This window comes from Loxodonta africana, chromosome 15, assembly GCF_030014295.1.
Source record: "Loxodonta africana isolate mLoxAfr1 chromosome 15, mLoxAfr1.hap2, whole genome shotgun sequence".
In the NCBI taxonomy this organism is placed as follows: Eukaryota; Metazoa; Chordata; class Mammalia; order Proboscidea; family Elephantidae; genus Loxodonta; species Loxodonta africana.
This window is the reverse complement of record NC_087356.1, coordinates 79,322,763-79,341,254: the sequence shown is the minus strand read 5'-3', so window position 1 is coordinate 79,341,254 and position 18,492 is coordinate 79,322,763. Positions and strand designations below refer to the sequence as shown.

General features: G+C 48.5%; 2 protein-coding genes across 3 annotated transcripts in view; one reads left to right on the top strand and one right to left on the bottom strand.

The window, feature by feature from the left end:
* Positions 1-15,827, top strand: part of IL10RA (interleukin 10 receptor subunit alpha) — a 26,775-nt gene extending 10,948 nt beyond the window's left edge. For both annotated transcript variants that reach the window (XM_003418244.3, XM_064269005.1), the window contains one exon: positions 344-15,827. In XM_003418244.3, the coding sequence (XP_003418292.2) occupies positions 344-1,279 (936 nt within the window). In that variant the 3' untranslated portion in view covers positions 1,280-15,827. The remainder of the gene's footprint in view (positions 1-343) is intronic.
* The window catches only part of SMIM35 (small integral membrane protein 35), a 98,351-nt gene continuing 94,754 nt past the window's right edge, over positions 14,896-18,492 (bottom strand). The window contains exon 5 of the mRNA XM_064269006.1: positions 14,896-18,492. The gene's annotated coding sequence lies outside the window, so the exon portion shown is untranslated.

Below are 18,492 nucleotides of genomic sequence, written 5' to 3'. Positions count from 1 at the left end.
ACACACTTCTAGAAGGACCCAGCCTGCTCTCAGGTTTAAAAAGCAATGCTGGTGGTCCACCTGTGACGTTCCCCCATTCCCAGCAGCCTCTCATTCTGCCTGTTAGTCCATCTGGGCTCCAAGAATACAGGTTTTTTATGTCATCTGGCCTGAGCCAAACTTAAGAATTGAATTAGAAGGAAAAATTGATTCTAGAACAGAACAAAAAGAACAAGTCTCCATGTAACCCGGGCTCTGCCACCCCTCTCTGTTGAAGCAGCTCCGGACCATGGCCTCGCTAGCAGCACTGGGCTGGCTGCCGACAGGTGCCTACAGCCTCTCTCACTCTGTTCTTCCTCCCCAGGTCTTCAAGAAGCCCAGCCCCCTCAGCCTCATCAGCCAGCTTGCCTGCCCCGAGGCCCCAGACACCATCCACCATCTTGATGAGGAGACCGTCCTGAAGGTATCCCCAGAACTAAGGAATTCGGAACTGCATGGCAGCACCGACAGTGGCTTTGGCAGTGCCAAGCCATCCCTGCAGGCTGAAGAGCCCCAATTCTTCCTCCCTGAACCCCACCCCCAGGCCGGTGGGACCACAGGGCAGGGGGAGCCCCCAGCGCTGGAAAACAGCTGCAGCGGAGGTAGCAGCAACAGCACAGATAGCGGAATCTGCTTGCAGGAGCCCAGCCTGATCCCCGGCACAAGGCCTGGTTGGGAGCTGCAGGTGGGGAGCAATGGCCAGGACCAGGACGACAGTGGCATTGGCCTAGTCCAGAACTCTGCGGGGCAGCCTGGGGGCCCACAGGGCAGCTCAGCCTTGGGCGAGGTCAGCCCCCTGAGGCCTGAGCTGCCTGGGGAAGAAGACCCAGCTGCGGTGGCATTCCAGGGCTACCTGAAGCAGACAAGATGTACAGAAGAGAAGACAGCCAAGGCTGGCTGCCTGGAGGTGGAGTCCTCCTCAACAGATGGCCTTAGCCCCAAATTCCAGATGTGCCTGGATACCGAGGCGGGCTGGCCTCCTCCAGACCTGGCCAAGGGCTATATGAGACAGGACCCTCCAGGGATGACTGTCCTGCCCTCAGGGGCCCCGGCTGGACAATGGAACCAACCAGCTGAGGAATGGCCAGTCCTGGGCCTGACCAGTTGTAGTGACCTGGGAATCCCTGACTGGAGCTTTGCCCCAGATCTTGCCCCTCTGGACTGTGTGGCAGCCCCACATAGTCTCCTGAGCAGCTTTGACACAGACCTTGTGGCCCTGCCACTGATCTCCAGCCTGCACACAGATGAGGACCCAGGCTAAGGGGATGCACTGAATTTTAGCCATCCGTGCTCCTCCCCTGGCTGATACTGGACAAGGATTGTCCTCAGGGGAGGAGGAGACATCCCCAGGAAATCAGAGGTGAAACAAAGCCAAGCTGGGCACTTTTCTGCAAACCCTAGCCAGGCCCCACCAGGCTGGCCATGGTGACCAGAGGCAGAAGGAGGTGATCTCGCTGAACTTGTACGGGGCATGGGTGATGTTGGCCTGTTCTACTGAATGGGCCCTTGAGGAGTCTGGCAGAACTGAGGCCAGGGCAAGATCTCCTTTCCCCTTGGGACACTTTCCTGCCTTGGAAAGGATTGTTTGCCAAGGGAACCACAGGGTTTTCTGGAGTTGTAGTGAGGCCGCCAGGCTGAAGTCAGCTTGAACCCAGGTGTCCCCCTTGGGCCGGCCATGTGTCAGGACCGCCAGCAGACTGAAAGGGTGGAAGGATGAAGGCTTCGAGACCTTAGTGCAAGAGTCATTGCTAGAGGGAAACAGGAGGCAGCAGATCCCGGGTTTGAGTCTGGGATGGCCACTCAGAGAAGGCAAGGAAGTTGTTACTGGAAGATCTTAAGTTGTGTCTGCCCGGGTCAGTCAGTCCATCTGCACATCCTGATGGAGCCACAGGGGGATGACGTGAGCTGAGATCCAGAATGGGGCTTCTGGTTCAAAACCGGTCCCTCTGCTGGGGTGTCCCTGGTATCTGTCTCCAGATACCTCCCAGGGCACTTGCAGTGGCCAGGCCACTCACATCTCCACCCTCCTGCCCCACCGTCTTGCGAACAGTGCCAGAGGAGCCATGGTTGTTTGCATCAGTCAAAACTCAGCCCCTCAGGCAGCCTCTGGGCTTGGGTACCAACTGACGCCTGCCCCAGAAGATCAGGGCTGGGACCTGCTCCTTGTGTTTGCTGTTGTTGTCCAGCTACAGACCCAGAGGACAGGGCTCTGGGCTGGGAGCCCTGCTCTCGGCACTCAGCAGGATGACCTTGGGCCAGCCATTGCTCCTCAGAGGGCCTCAGTTTCCTCATCTGTGAAGTAAGGACACAGTCTCCAGGCCCCCTGCCATGCTGGGTGTTAGCCAAGCTGGCCTCTGGGTGATATTCCCAACCCTGCCTGACCCTGGGCTGGGAGGAAGTGGGCTCCATGACCGTGTCTGCACAGAGCCAGCCTCTTTCTCATGCTGAGGGCTAGCAGATGAGCAGAAGCCCATATATCATGCCAGGAGAGCCACTGGTCACCAGGGGCCCATAACTTGGAATGTCTTGAAACGAACCCAGTTCACAGTCCAGAAGCCAGGAATCCAGGAGGGGTGACAGGCCCGGAGTGGTCCTGCATTTCTCTGTCACATCCTGAGGACAGACATTCCAGCCCAGGGAAACCAGCCACGGCACCATCCACTTTGCCATGAAGCTCTAAAGTACCAGTCTGATAACTGAACTACCCCCGAAATCCTAGAGGGAAGATTCCTCAGGGTACCCTTGAAAGGTTTATTTATTTATTTTTCGTTGTTTATTTATTGAAGAGGCAGCATAGTACAGTGGGAGAATTCTGGGGACTTCAGGAGCAAAGTTCTAGTTCTGACTCCACTGTTCATAGCTGTGTGACCTTGGGCAAGCCATTTCTCCTCTTTGAGCCTCAGTTTCCTCGTCTGTAAAACTGGAAAACTGTGCCTGACTTGTCTAACTCATAGGAATGTGAGCCCCCATTGAGAAAATGGGCGCGACTGTGCCTCGAACACAAAGCTCTGTGAGTGAGTGATGTATGTTTTTACCCCCCAATAAAGTGTCAGGACCACAGGAGTCATGTGACGCCAACCAGATTTCTGATGACACAGTCCCTGGAGGAGGACTCGGTTGTTGATAATTGAGAATGACAGTGACTAGGATGTGGGATATCAGCCTCAAAGAAACAAGACCTGAGAACTCAGACAAACCCAGGTCCAAGTCCTCGCGTGCAAACATTTATTGTCTGTGACCTTGGGCAAATTACTTGACCTCTCAAAGTTTCAGTTTCCCCATCTGTAAAATAGGAATAGTAACACCTCATGGGGACGTTGTGAGTTTAAGTGAGACCACATATAAAAAGGGTGTATCACAGTGCCTGGCACGTAGGTGTCCGTATATAAACCAGCCCAAATCCATTGTTGTTAAGTCTATTCCGACTCATAGTGACCCTGAAGGACAGAGTAGAACTGGCCCCTAGGGTTTCCAAGGAGCAGCTGGTGGATTCGAACTGCTGACCTTTCGGTTAGTAGCCAGACTCTTAACCACTGTGCCACCAGGGTTTCCGTTCCATACCTAATAGCTGTAAAGAGCTGTTAAGGCTGTAAAGGGGAATGGGCCATTTTTCTTGGAAACGGTGAAAATGAAAGAGATAAAAAGTACGTAGAGGGGTTCTCTCAGAAGACCGAAAAGGAAACGGAAAGCACAGCACAACATCTTGAACGTAAACCCTGACAGCTTGGAAAGGAGAACTTATGAGCCCCTTCTTCCAGGGAAGACCTCCCTGGAGCCCTGCCCCCTCCTCCTCTAGACCCAGAAGTATTTCCAGGGGGTGGTTCTCATAAGTTCTAAAGGCACCTCCGTGAAAACCCACACTGGCTTTGAATCTCTCACCAAGCTCAGCCCAGATGGTGGAGCAAGCCCAGGCTGGTGACCTACACTACCCCCCAGCTTTACTCTTTGTCCCAGCCTGGATCCCAGAGGAAGGGACTGGGGATACCTCATCTCCTTTTCCCTGAATTGTCTTCAACTACCCATCTCCCCCTTTCATTCTAAGAAAACCCCCAATTCTGGGGAAGTGCTGATCCTATCACCTTCACAGAACTTGACTAATATCACACCATTTCAAACCCGTTCAGACTCTTGCCCGGTAGGCCTCCTTTGTCAAGATCGGTAATAGGATTAGGGTGGGTCACTTTCTCCTAGAAATGAGGTGTTGGAAATGGCTTCTGCCCCAAGGAAAGGGCCCTGGAGGCAGGACTGGATGAAGGCTGACCAAAGAGTAAATACAAAGATGCACAGGAGAAGAGGAATTACCTTAAAGTAGCTAGAGCCCAGTTAGTTGGAAAAGACAAGGTGAGACGCAACTTGACAGGCAGATAGTCAGAGGCCCTGGGCCCTGGGTGAAGGCCCAGCCAGTTCCAATTCTAGAAAATCAGTAGGAATATGTGATGGTCTGCCTGTGCCTTTAAGCTAACCTCCCGCCAAAGCCAGGGTTACAGAGGAACTGAGAGAGTTCTTTCAAACAGCTGGGGGTAGCACGGGTGGTAGCGGAGACACTTTCAGACTTCTAGGGAATTTAGATTAAAGTTCCCAGCAGAAGACCCTGAAGGTTCTTAAACTGAGCAACCTCCTTCGACGGCTTTTCCAGGCTGAGGAATGTGTGATTTGACGTTTCTATGAGCTAACGGAACTTCCTCTTAGTAAGGAGAGAGGGGAACTGGGCCAGCGTTGAAGAGGAAATTCTATTGAACTGTGTTTTCCCAAGTTTGTAAATAAACCCATTGCTGTTGAGTTGATTCCGACCCATAGCGACCCTAGAGGACAGAGTAGGGTTTCTAAGGAGTGGCTGGTGGATTTGAACTGCTGACCTTTTGGTTAGCAGCCATATTACTTAACCACTGTGTCGAATAGCCTTGCCCTCCCCAAATATCTCTCCATTTCCCTCCCCCACTCTTTCTCTCTGTCCCCGTATCTCTCAGTCTCTGTCTCTCAGTCTCTCTCGATGAACACGCTATTATAGAATACACCGAATCCCTAAGCAAGTTTGGGTCACACCCCAGAGCCCTCTCTCACCCACACCGCACTACTGCCGGGTATAAGTTCTCTGAGCCCTGCACGTGAGAGCTGTGGGCTTGCATACTGGTAACTGTATGAGGCGGGTTCAAGAAGTGAGGGCTGATTTTATCAAGCCCCAACCCAGAGGACACTAAATACTGGGAGGTTTGACTCATGTTTCCTCTAGCGCTCATGGGTTTGGGTGTTTCTTTTGAAGCAAACCCACAATTTTAAATTCAATGTATTTTTATTAATGACCCACAGCACCTTTACTCACTATTGGCTTGCTCTTAACTTCAACTAGTTCCCATAAACATTTGAAAGGGTGGTAAAAACCCTCCAACGAGGACGGATGGAATAGGATGAAATTAGTGTTCAAAAAAAGATGATCCTAGCCAAAGCATGAGCCAAGAATCAGAGGGGATAAGTGGGAAGAACTGGTTAGAGTACTTAATTTACTCAATAGACATATTATTGAGCACCTACTGTGTGCCCGCCGTAGTGCTTAGCTGTGGGTTCAGGGTGGTGAACAAAGTCACAGCCTCATGGAGCATGCCATCTAGTTATGAGAGAAAACCAAGCGAATACAGTATTACAAATAGTGATAAGTACCATGAAAAAAAGTAGTATTCCACACAAGGGATGAGGCAGGAAGCAGAGAAACTGGGTAGGAGGCTTATACAATAGTCCATTCAAGTGACCATAAGGGCTTGAACCTGCACAGGGGCAGTGGGAATGGAGAGGAAAGGACAGATTCCAGAGACATTTTGAAAGAAGAATTGGCAAGATTAGATGACAGGCAGGCTGTAGTAAACAAAGGAGAGATCAGAGGTGCTAATCATACTCAAACCTGGATGATGAGAAAAGTGAAGTGTGGACTTGGAGGGAGACACAGACATGCAGGGACGGTGAGTTCTGGCTTAGACGTGACGAGCCACCCAAAAGAAAATCCCTTCAGCAGCTGGCGAGGCAGGCCTGGCACTGCACGAGGGCTGGGGATTTGGAAGTGAAAGCCTTGTGCTCACTCTGACCAACTTCATGTCCCTTAGACAATGGCAGACCATCACCAAGAGTGCAGCTGAGGGCTCTCTTTGAATAAATCACCCACAAAGCAGAGCTGACAGGATCTGTAGTGGGCATGGGTAGGGGGAGGAGGGAGTAGCAGATGGGTGAACCAGCTTCTTTCTGCAGCATGATCAGCAGAGACCTGGGTGTGGGTGCCACACCTGAATCCACCACCACCCCCGCCCCCCACCTTCACAGGGCAGGAGGGGCTGATGCAGGTTAAGGCCTCATGATGGCCCTGGAGAGAGCAGAAATTGTTTTCAGAATCCTGCTGCCTGGTCACCCTAGCCCTGGCAATACCCTTCACTTCCCCGCACACCCATCTACCTATCCCCTAGGGCAGAACGTCTCAAAGTAGCATTTGTTTATCACCTGCATGAGAATCACCTGGGGGCGCTTGTCTCCCTAAGTTTCTCACTGCAGCCCAGAATCTCTGAGGGAAGTTCCCAGCATCTGTTCTGTTGCAGGTGATTCCAATGCACATTCAAGTTTGAGAGTCTCTCCTTTACAGAATAACTGGATGATTTGGTACATATTCCACTAACATCCACCCTTCTCTCCCCACTGCCCGCTAGATGATGACACCTAGCCCAAGCCTTTAAGTGCTATCTAGATGCTGAGGGCTCCCAAATGTCCAACCAGGCCCCTCCCCTCAATTCTACTCAGCTGCCTACTCAACAGCAACATTTATCTAACATGCATCTCAAAAGCAGTCGGTCTAAAACAGAGCTCTGAATTTCTCACACCTGTTCCTCCCCCAGTTGGCCCCACCTGAGTAAATGGCACCACCATTCACCCAGTGGTTCAGGCCCCAAACCTAAGAGCCCTAAGATTCCTCTTCCCCCTACATCTAATCCATCAGGCAGGTCCTATCAGCTCTTCCTTCCAAACACCATATTTTTATGCAAATAACACATGCATTCTACCTTTGTTTGCCAACTGTTCTTTCTACCCACGAGGTATTTTTGAAAGCACACTATGCTAAATTTTTTTACAGCAAAGTGTAAAAAAAAAAAATGGCATAGCAGCACTTACAAAAACATCTGGCGGATGAGGGTGTGGTTAGCAAACAAACATAGAAAAAAAGGTTTACATTATTTGTGTAAAATATGATATATGGTCACTTCAACCACTTGTCACCATCCCCACCACTATCAACCAGGTCAAATCCATCCTCATCTCTCACCTGGACCAATAGTAGTTAGAGTCTGTTACTGTCCCTCTGCTTCCACTCTTCCTTCCTTAGTCTAATTGCCATGCAGTAGCCAGCGTGGTCTTTATGAAATACAACTCAAGTCATATTACTCTCCTGATGAAAGCCCTACAATCTACTCTTGGTGAGACTTAAAATCCAAAGGAGTTGGTATCTCTGCTTCCCGAACACATCTCCACTCTCCTCCTTGCCCACTCTGCTTCAGCCATACCTCTTGCTGCTTCTTGAGCCCACCAAGCTAATTTCCACCTCAGGTCGTTTTCACTTACTCTTCTCAGGTCTTCTCCTGAATTCCTTCCTTGTTTTATTCGAGTGTCTGCTCAAATTTGAGTGTTCGCCCTATCTCAGATATCCTCCCCGTCTCCATTCCATCTGCTCTTTGCATCATGACGGAGATGTGCACAGGGGTCTATGGGGCGTGTCAGAGGAGCATTTGGCCCAGTCTGGGGTTCCAGGGAGGGCTCCTTGGAGAAGAAAAGCCAAAGGTTCTGGAAATTTCCTGCCCTGCACTTCATCCCCTCTATCCCTTCACAATCAGCTTGGATTTTCTCTAATGTTGCCCTTCCTGGTTAATGCTACTCCCATCCACACAGTCATCAAACTCAGAAATCACAGTAGATCCTCCCTCCCCTTCACCTTTCCTCGAATGAAATGGTCGACCAAGGTCTACCAGTTCCATGTCTTTAATAACCCTCCTAAATATCCCCTCCTGTTTCCTCCATTACTGCCTGGTTTGGGTCCTCATTATCTCTCATCGGGACCATTTGCCACAACCTCCTGGTCAGTCTCTGCCTCCAGCCTCCCCCCACTCCAAATAATCCTCCCTCCTGCTAACTGAGTTAAGTATGCTAAAATGCAAATTTAAACATTTTATTCCACTGCCTAATAGTTCCCTGGATCCCTGGTGGAACCATGGTTAAGAGCTCAGCTGCTAACCAAAAGGTTCGCAGTTCAAATTCATCAGCTGCTCCTTGGTAACCCTCTGGGGCAGTTCTACTCTGTCCTATAGGGTCACTATGAATAGGAAACAACCAATGGGTTGGGCAAAGTGTTTGTGTTTTTGGTCTTTAATGGTTCCGCATTGCCTGTAAGACAATGTTCAAAGCCTTAGCTTAAATCAGAAGTTTCTTCATGATCTTGCCCTTGCCTACCTTTCCAGTCCCATTTCTCCCCATTCGCATCCCCACAACTTTCCTCAGGGCCACCTGCCCTTCACAAACATGCCATGCTGTCCCATGCCTCTGGGCCACTGTGCATGCTGCTTCCTTGTCCCAAATGCTCTTCTCCTACATTGCTCCTTCAAGGCAGCTCAAGTGGCCCCTCCTACATGAAGTCTCTCTGCACCACTCAGATGCTGTGTTTGCATCTAATATGGAACCTATCACTGTATAGCATTTCAGTGACCAGGACTGTCTCTTCCACAAGAATGAAAGGAGTAAGCATGACATAGTCCCCTTTGTCCCCTTTGTAACCTCTGTGTCTAGCACAGTTCCAGGTACCTAGTGGATGCTCAATGAAGTTTTGTTGAACTGAACTGAGTGGAGAGAGAGGAGTGAAATATGTGATTTATTAATTGTGGTAAGTGGAAGTTGGGAGACTCAGAAATTGGGTTCTGTTGCAGGCCTTTTAAGATCTGAGTCCACAATTCAAACTCAAGGCAGAGAGACAGCAGATGTAGTAGAACAAGCACCGCGAGGTATGATGCAATGGAATGCGGAAAGGACCCTCACACTGAAAGAGTATCTGACAGTCCGTTCAGTCAACCAAAAGGTTGTCGTTCTAGAAATATCCCAAGATCAAACAGCAGGAGGCAACAGACCCAGGAAATTGAAAGAATGCTGGACTTGACTGGCCCTCAGGAGATCTGGGTTTCGGCTAACCCAACTTAGTCACTGCCTGTTCTCTTGACACAAGTTTTTTGGGTCAACTTTAGGCCTCAGTCTTCCTATCTGTCAAATGGAGAGAATAATCCTCAGCCTGACTTCTCCCATAATGCCCTAGGCATATTGCTATCACTGAATGTGCTGCATTCAGTAGTCATTTCACTGTGAGCTCTCTGAGAACAGGGGCTGCTTTTGATTCATCTCCGTATCCTAAGCAACCAACCGATGCCTAATACATAGTAATAGGTGCTCAATAAATATTTGATGAATACGTGAATAAGTGGATTTCCTCACAAGGAAAACATGTGAAAAACATTGCAGAAGTGTAACGTCCAAACATGAGATGACAGTGGTGGTGATGGTAGCCTAAGACTGAATATACACTTGAGAGACATTAGACTGAGCCTAAAAGAAAGCAGGCTGTACATGAATTTGATTTTAAATTTCATTTTCAGGTTTGTCATCTTCTTAGTTTAGTCAGATTCTACCGTGATTATTCCCTTCCCTGCTATCCTCATTCTACAACACTTAGTATGCACCCAGAGCTGCAGACCAAGCCAAAAGCCTAAAAAAGTAAGGGGATGTGGTCAGGAGACGAAGGTGAAGGACCGTGAAAACACTCAACGGTGAAGTCATTCACTCCTTCAACAAACATTCATTGAGCACTACCATGAACAGGCCCTTCCTTACTCATACTCTGAAATAGCCTCACAGCTAGAAGGGGCCTCAGAGCCTTCGAGACCAAAGGCAAAGAGCCTGAGCCCAACAGCTAACAAGGGGAGAAACTAGGACTAGAACCAAGATGAGGCTTCTTACATTTTTCACCCATCTCTCTCCCAGCGACTCCTGTTTGTATGTGAAAAACCTCATTCTAGGTTTTGAGGAGGGGAGATAACCCCATGGTTCTACAGGTAAAAATCCAAGAGACACGGAGACCACCAAGACTGTGGCCTCCAGTGCCGCCCCAGCTGTTGTTTTGCTGGCCTGTTGTACTCTGGGCAGGCAGAACATTTTCATTTCTGGTCCCCAAGTGTGAGAATTCACCAGGCCACTGGCTTCCTGTTTTGTACCAGATCTGCTCAAACACCACCACTTAAGATGGGTTTTGCTCACTAAGCAGTTTAAAAGATATATTAATGATATTCACACCTACTCCCACTTTGAGGTTCCCAGGCTCCTGTGACAGAGAAGGGGATACCATAGACTCTGGCTATCTGGCTCCCGTCACCTGACCCCCTCTGTTGCCACTGGCGTAGAGCAGGGCCTTTGACATGCATTCAATAGTGTCCCCCAAAAATATGTGTTGTAAATCTTAACCCCTAAACCTGTGGATGTAATCCCATTTGGGAATAGGGTTCTCTTTGTTATATTAATGAGTCATATCAGTGTAGGGTGTGTCTTAAACCAATCAATTTTGAGATATAAAAGAGCAGCTTAGTTACAGAAGCAAGCAAGCATGAATGGCGGAAAGATAGATGTCATGTGGAGATCTCCAGGGAACTCCAAGGAGAAAGCTAAAGAATCTGAGACAAAGATTTTCCTCCAGATCAGACATAGGAGGCCTTGCCCTAGAGCCAGGGCCCTGAGGTTAGACTTCAAGCCTCCTAAACTGTGAGAAAATAAATTTCTGTCCATTAAAGCCACCCACTTGTGGTATTTCTGTTATAGTAGCATAAGAAACTAAGACAGAATTTAAGAGTTGAAGAGAACCTACATCAGGAAGTAGCCCTTCCTCACCTGCCCTGCCTCTTCAGGGGTTAGATCATCCCTTAGAGTAGAATAGGTCCCCTTCTGTGTGTGCTCTGTATTCAGAACTGTATATGAGGATGCTCACATGTTTGGGAATGGTTGGGCATGTGAGAAGGAATCCAAAGTTTTGATTTTCAGAGAACTTGAGGTCATACCAGTGGTGAAGCGAAGCCCAGGATGCCCTGAAGAGGTTGGCTAATGATTCAGCATATTTTCCTGAGCAGTTCTCGGACACGGAGCGGGTACAAAACTGGAATTCTTTCTGTAAGAAGTACTCATCAAATAAGAAAGCAGGATTTCAACCCAAAAGATGCTGGATTCCCCCACTGTGCCTAGCAAATTTCCTGGCACATTGTAGAAGCTGAATGGATGAAAGAATGAATACAAGGAAATAATCAAGAGTTAAGTTGGGGTGACCAGAGGATATTTGTAATTAAAGGTCGGAAGACAGCAAGATCCCTAGGTCATGAAGAAGGCTCCCTGGAGAAGTGAGGGTTCAGATGCATGAAGTATGGGCAGAATTTGATGGTTTGGAGGTCAACCAATTGCCGTCAAGTCAATTCCAACACATGGTGACCCCATGTGTGTCAGAGTAGAACTGTGCATCGTAGGCTTTTCAATGGCTGGTTTTTCAGAAGCAGAACACCAGGCCTTTCTTCCAAGGTGCCTCTGGGTGGGCTTGAACCATCAACCCTTTGGCTAGCAGCAAGCTCATTAACTGTTTGCACCACCCAGGGACTCCTTGGAGGTCAAAGAGAGTGTAAAAATAAAAGAATGAGGAGTGAGTCAGTGAGAAGCTCAGAGCTGAGGGGAGGGTCTGGGGAAGCCTGGGCTCCTGAGAAGCCCTTCTCACTGCTCCAGGGAACTCAGGAAAAAAATTTGAGACTGGAGGGGAGAGCCTGCTTCTTTGGGAGCCAGGGAGCTCAGGGAGGCTGCCAGCCCAAGCAGAGGCTAGAAGTGAATGACAATGATTATAAGGAAAGTCTTGCCTGGCCTGAGCCATTCATTTCACTGGGCTCTGAGCCTCTGTTCCCTCATCTGTGAAGTGAGAGGATTAAATGTGACTGGACATAGTGCCCCTTCCCTGCATAAATATGTGCTCAGCAAACATTAGTGTTTTACCTCCCAGGTAAAGAAGGTCTTGGATGCTGGTGAGATATATCCAGGATCAAAGAAAGGCTGAGTAATACTTAGAATCCGAGACCAGCAGCGTCTAAAGGAACTTCAGCAGTCACCTTTCAACTGCCACCTCCTAAATTAGGAAGTTAGGACTACACTTTTACTTGCATCTTTTGTTTACTGAGCACCTACTATGTGCCGGACCATATGCTAAGTACTGAGAATACAGAGATATTTTTAAAAAGAGACAAAGTCTTTGTTCTTCTATAGGTAAGAGCAAGGAGGAGCCTTGGAAAAATTGTCCAATCCCTCAGTTTCTAGATGCTGAAATAGATGCCCAGAAAAGGGGTATGACTAGCACATGGTCACACATCAGAGCAGGGCAGGACAGGACCAGACTCTACAGTGTTCAGCTCTCACTTCCCCTGAGCCCTAAGGTCAGGCTGCATCATAAGGCTACAGACTGTCCAGGCTACAGTGCAGCCAGTGGCTGGCTGTGCAGCCTTAGGCAAAGCACGCCATCTCTCTGAGCCTCATTCTCCCCTTACGTAAAATGAGGTCAGTAATAATCCCTGTGTCACAAGGTTGCCACGAGGCTCAAACACAGTAAGGGACGTAAAAGTGCATTGCCCTCTATAAAATTTGAGCATTTCCTACTCCTTCTCGGGACAAGGCGGGCTTCCGGGGCCACACCGAGTGCTTCTTCTCTACTCAGTGAGCTTTACTGAGCACCTCATGAGTGCTCCAGTGTTAATGGTTAAGAGCTAGGCTGCTATCCAAAAGGTCAGCGGTTCAAATCCACCAGCCACTCCTTGGAAACCCTATGGGGCAGTTCTCTGTCCTATAGAGTCACTATTTGTTGGAATTGATTGGATGGCTAGGGGTTTGGTTTGGTCTGGTTAAAGACCTATGGGACAGAACTCTGCCCGCAAACAGCATGGCCTGGTTAGAGAAGAGCACACCTGGAGAAAACATGGCCATCCACAATTAAGAGCAAAATGGGTGAGATCAAGTCTTGAGTCCTGAGGAAAGTCACAGGAAAAATGGGATTTCAGCCACACCATGGAAGACTAGATGTGGCTGGGCAGAGGGGAGAGAAGAGTGTATTCCAGGTAAAGGCACTGAGGAGGAACAAGGGTAACAGACAGCTGGGGAGTGCCCAGCCCACAGAACACCTGGCTCTCATGGCTGCCTCCTGGCTCCTGGAGCCAGCAAAATGAAGTATGGCTAAAAGGAGGGGAAGGAGGAGCTGGAGAGTCCCTGGCACGACCATGGGTCTTGGTTCCTCTACAAGCAACCAGCCCAACCAGACCTATAGCAGGGTTTCTAGGCATCTCCTCCCCTATTTTTTCTGAACTGGAATCTTCCACTGTAGAGCCCTCACCAGAAACATGTAGAGTCCTAGGGTGGGTCCTGGGATGGAGGATGAAGAAGGCTTGCTAGCCAGTGGGACTGCGGAAGTAAGGAAAAGGAGGGGAGGGCAGAGAGGACAGGGAGCACGTCAGAGGGCCGTAAAAGAGGAAGTAGTCCAGTCTCAGTTCCGCTTCCAAGGATGGGAAATACCCTCCATTCTCCCAGACCTTAAAGGAGCTCTGGTGGCACAATGGTTAAAGATCTGTGGTTTCAACCCACCAGCTGCATCTCAGGAAAAAGATGTGGCAGCCTGCTTCCGTAAAGATTTACAGCCTTGGAAACCCTGTGGGGCAGTTCTACTCTATCCCATAGGGTCACTATGAGTTGGAATCACCTGGACAGCAATGGGTTTGTTTGTTTGTTTGTCTGTCTGTCTGTTTGTTTGTTTGTTTTTTCAACCCTCAGCAGCTGCCCCTGTCCCGTCACCTGGGGCCAAGACCACCTGGGCCTGGGGCCTCCATCCTCCTTTCAAGTTTTTCCAATGCCCCTGAGTCCTGGGCACTTCCACAGACCTTGAGCAGCTCTATGTGGACTGCAGGCCAGGATCCAAGCAGGGAGTACGAGAAAGTTTTACTGAGGCCTCTGGGTCAAGAAAGGGAACTAGCCCTCAGAATTTAAATCCAAGGAAGAAGGGAGCCAAAATCAACACAGCTCTCAAGAGACCTTCAGGAAGGGAGTGGATCCAAAGCCACTTCGAGCTCTTCCCCACCCACATCTACCCAGGGGTGGCAAAGTTGGGGCCTAGTTGAAGACCTGATCCAGAGACTTGGTTATTAAGTTGGGGCCTGGCAATGCTGGGAGGATAGCCCCCAGACCTGGGTGGAAGGCCTTGGAAAGGAATGAATAAGACCCCTCTTCTCCCTCTATAATCTCCCTCTATAGAACTCAAAGCAAGAAAGAAATCAGGCTTCGAGAAAGGCAGGATAGGAAGGCACGTAATGTAACTTTTCTCCCCTGTTACTGTCCTGGACTCCTGCATCTGCTGGCCTCATTGCTGGGAAACTGTCAGAGCCGGGGCTGGTAGGTCTAACTGCAAGTTTCAGCAGTTCCAGGGCTCCCTTCTCATGCACTAATCAGTCCGCAGCTACCCCAGTATTGTGGATTGATTTGTGTCCCCCAAAAATATGTGTTGTAAATCCTAGCCTCTATGCCTGTGGTTATAATTCCATTTGGGAATGGGCTGTCTTTGATGTCAATGTGACAGGATTAGAGTAGGGTATGTCTTGAGTCAATCTCTTTTGAGATATAAAAGAGATTAAACAAGCAAGCTAGCAAGAAGAGATGGGGGACGATTTACGAGAAGCCATATGGAGATCTCCAAGGAACCAGGAAACAAAGAGACAAGGACCTTCCCCCAGAGCTGACAGAAATAGAAAGCCTTCCTCTAAAAAAAAAAAAAAAAAAAAAAAAATTGGACTTCTATCCTCCTAAACTGTGAGAAAATTAATTTCCTTTGGTTAAAGTCATTCACTCGTGGTATTTCTGTTAGCAGCCCTAGATAACTAAGACAGAAATTTGGTACCGGAAGAGTGGGGTGCTGCTCTGACAGATACCAAAAATGTGGAAGTGGTTTTGGAATTGGGTAACGGGTAGAGGCTGGAAGAGTTGTAAGGTGCCTAATAGTAAAAGCCTGGATTGCCTTGAAGAGACTCTTGGTAGAATTCAGAAGGAAGTGAGGAGAGCTACAGGAAAATTCTCTGTGGTCTAAGACAATACATATGGCGCCAGCAACAGAATGTTGCTAGAAATGTGGACGTTAAACGTGCATCTGGTGAGGCTTTAAAAGAAAATGATGAACATGGGATTAGAACATGGAGAAGGTAATGCTTTTTACGCTGTGGCAAAGAGAGTGTCTGAATTATGTTCAAATGTTTGGTGGAAGGTAGAATTTGTAAGTGATAAACGTGGGTATCTGGCTGATGAGATTTCTAAGCAAGATCTTAAAGGGGCTGTATGGCTTCTTATTGCCTTTTATAGTAAAATGTGAAAGAAAAGAAATAGACTTAAAAATGAACTGTGCTAAAGAAAAATAGTACTTAAAGATTTGGAAAATTCTGTTGTACAAACTAAGGACACATGTCCTAAAATGTTCACCAAGCACGTGGCTACACAATCTTTTGTTAAAGAGATGAAGCCTGTGACTGATGGATAATATAACCAACTACCACAGCAGAAAACCCATCAGCTTAGACTGAAGGGGACATAGAAAGAACGAAAGAAAAGACTGTCTGCTTCTTGGAATTCAACAGGCAGAAAACAGGGTAAAGGAGCTACATCTGCTGTCCTTCAAGAAAAAAAAAAAAAAAAGACCATCCCTGAGCAGCTCAGAGATCATCAGAACTGTTGGAAGGAACACGGGAAGCAGGCAGGGCCTTCTCGATTTCAAAAGAAGGGGGCACAGTCTCCTGAATCTCAAAGGGTGGCCCACGGCCTCCTAGGTTTCAAAGAATTGGATCTTCATCTTCACCAACTTGGTTCCAGAGTGTGGGGCTGCCTTTAAGATGTGCCAGGGGATTGGGCCATGGCCCAAAGCTGAGGGGGTGGGGCTGCCATGCCCAACGGGCAGAAGATGGGGCGTACTGTGGCTGAGGGGGTGGGGTCGCCATTGAGATGGACTAGGAGAATGGGGCTGCCTAAAGATGAGGGAGCACGGTTGCCATCCCAGAGGGCTTGGAAGATGAAGCTGAAGCCCAGGGCCAAAGGACCTCCTCCCAGAATCCAGAGGATGTGGCCAACACCCAGAGTCTGTAGGGCAGGGCCATTGCCCAGATGGTCTCAGAGAAGAGAGGATTATTTTCAAGCCTTGAAAGCTAATGTAATTTTTTCTGTTGGGTTTGGGCCTTGCTTGGTGCCTGTTATCCCTTCTTTCCCTCTAATTTCTCCCATTTATAATGGAAATGTCTACCTTGTGCCTATCCTACTATTGTACTCTGGAAGTAGATAACTTGTATTCTGGATGTCACATGTTCACAGATGAAGAGAAAGTTTTCCCTAGGATGGAACGAGCCTGAAGTCTCACCCATATTTGATTTAGAGGATTCAGAGGATGAAATTTTGAACTTGGAGTTGATTTAAGACTTTTGGGATGATGTGATAGAGTGAATGTGTTTGCATATGGCAAGGACATGAATTTTGGGGGGCCAAAGCGTAGAATGTTATGAATTGAATTGTGCCCCCCCCCAAAAAAAAATATGTGTTGTAAATCCTAGCCTCTATGCCTGTGGTTATAATCCTATTTGGGAACGGGTTGTCTTTGTTATGTTAATGCAACAGGATTACAGTAGCATGTATCTTGAGTCAATCTCTTTTGAGATATAAAAGAGATTAAACAAGCAAGGTAGCAAGCAGAGGTGGGGGAAGATTGATGCCAAGCCACATGGAAATCTCCAAGGAACCAGGAAACAAGCTGAAGAGACAAGGACCTTCCCCCAGAGCCGACAGAGAGAAAAAGTCTTGCCGTAGAGTCCCTGATTTCGAACTCCTATCCTCCTAAACTGTGAGAAAATTAATTTCTGTTGGTTAAAGTCATCCACTTGTGGTATTTCTATTATAGCAGCACTAGATAAGCAAGACACCCAGGAAGCCCATTTCTCTGGATTGAACAACTCTGCATTAAATGCCTACTAAGGAAGACTAAAGAAGAATTGATGACTTTGAATTATGGTGTTGGTGAAGAATATTGAATATACCTTGGGCTACCAGAAGAAAGAACAAATCTGTCTTGGAAGAAGTACAGCTAGAATGCTCCTTAGAAGCAAAGATGGTGAGATTTCATCTCACATACTTTGGACATTTTATCAGGAGGGGCAAGTCCCTAGAGAAGGACACCATGCTTGGTAAAAGATCAACGAAAGAGAAGAAGATCCTCAATAAGATGGACTGACAAAGTGGCTGCAACAAGGGGCTCAAACATAGCAACGATTGTGAGGATGGTGCAGGACCAGGCAGTGTTTCACTCTGTAGTGCATAGGATCACTATGAGTTGGAACCAACTGGACGGCACCTAACAACAACCTCTACAAGCTGGCACTCCAGTGTGGCACCACCTCTTGTCCAGTAGGGCATGGGCTGGAGGAAGAAGTGATGACTCATGAGACAAATCTTTCTGCTGTCCACTAAAGATTCTTGCTTTCCCTTGTGCATTCTGGGTTTGTCAGCCTACCCTGGTTTCCTTTCCTACCATGCCTAGTCCACCTTCCCCATCACAGAGCAGCTATACACAGGAAATGCAGAGCATTGTGAGATAGAGTTCCCCCCACTCCCACCGCATTACAGAAGCCTAGAGAACAAGAACCTATTTCTAGATTGTTCTTACCACTGCCCATCAAAATTGGGAGCTGCCCATGTTTGGGAGGCACTGAGGCTGATCAGCAGCAAGGAAAACAGGCCCAGGTGGGAGACAGGGGTGTGTTAGGAGGTGAAAGTACCAGAGCCAATCACAAAAATGGACAGGACAGAGTAGGACCAAGTTCAGTCTTCAGCTCACAGAGGGAAGTTGGCTCCTGGTAGGAAGGTTGAAAACCAGGTCTGGAATACCTCTGTTTACACATGACTTTGCCTTATTGAAGATATTACTGGTTTCCCGGCCTCTGGTGTCAGCCCTGCAAGTGGAAGTGACTGGGGGACCCATGAAGAGCTCCCTTCTGGAGTCTCCAGGCCCTGCCTAACACTGAGCTGAGCTGGGCAGGGCTTTGCTCTCCAGGATACCTGGAGCTCCTCCTGTGGCTCAGGTGCCTCCTGGGAACCAGTCCTTCCTCCCCAGGGAGTGGTCTTCTGTTTTGTTTCTGTGAGAAAGTCCCTGCTGCCCTCTTCCCCAGTCCCCAGAGGCCTGGCTATGCCCCCAGGACTCATGCTTCACGCTGATGGTGCATCCAGAGAAGACCCCTTATTCTCCACAATAAGGAACTGTGCTAGGCTTCAAAGACTAGGAGTAGTTGAGGGCACCCAGGGTGGTCCAGGAGGGTCAGGTGCTGAGCTAGGAGCCTCCCC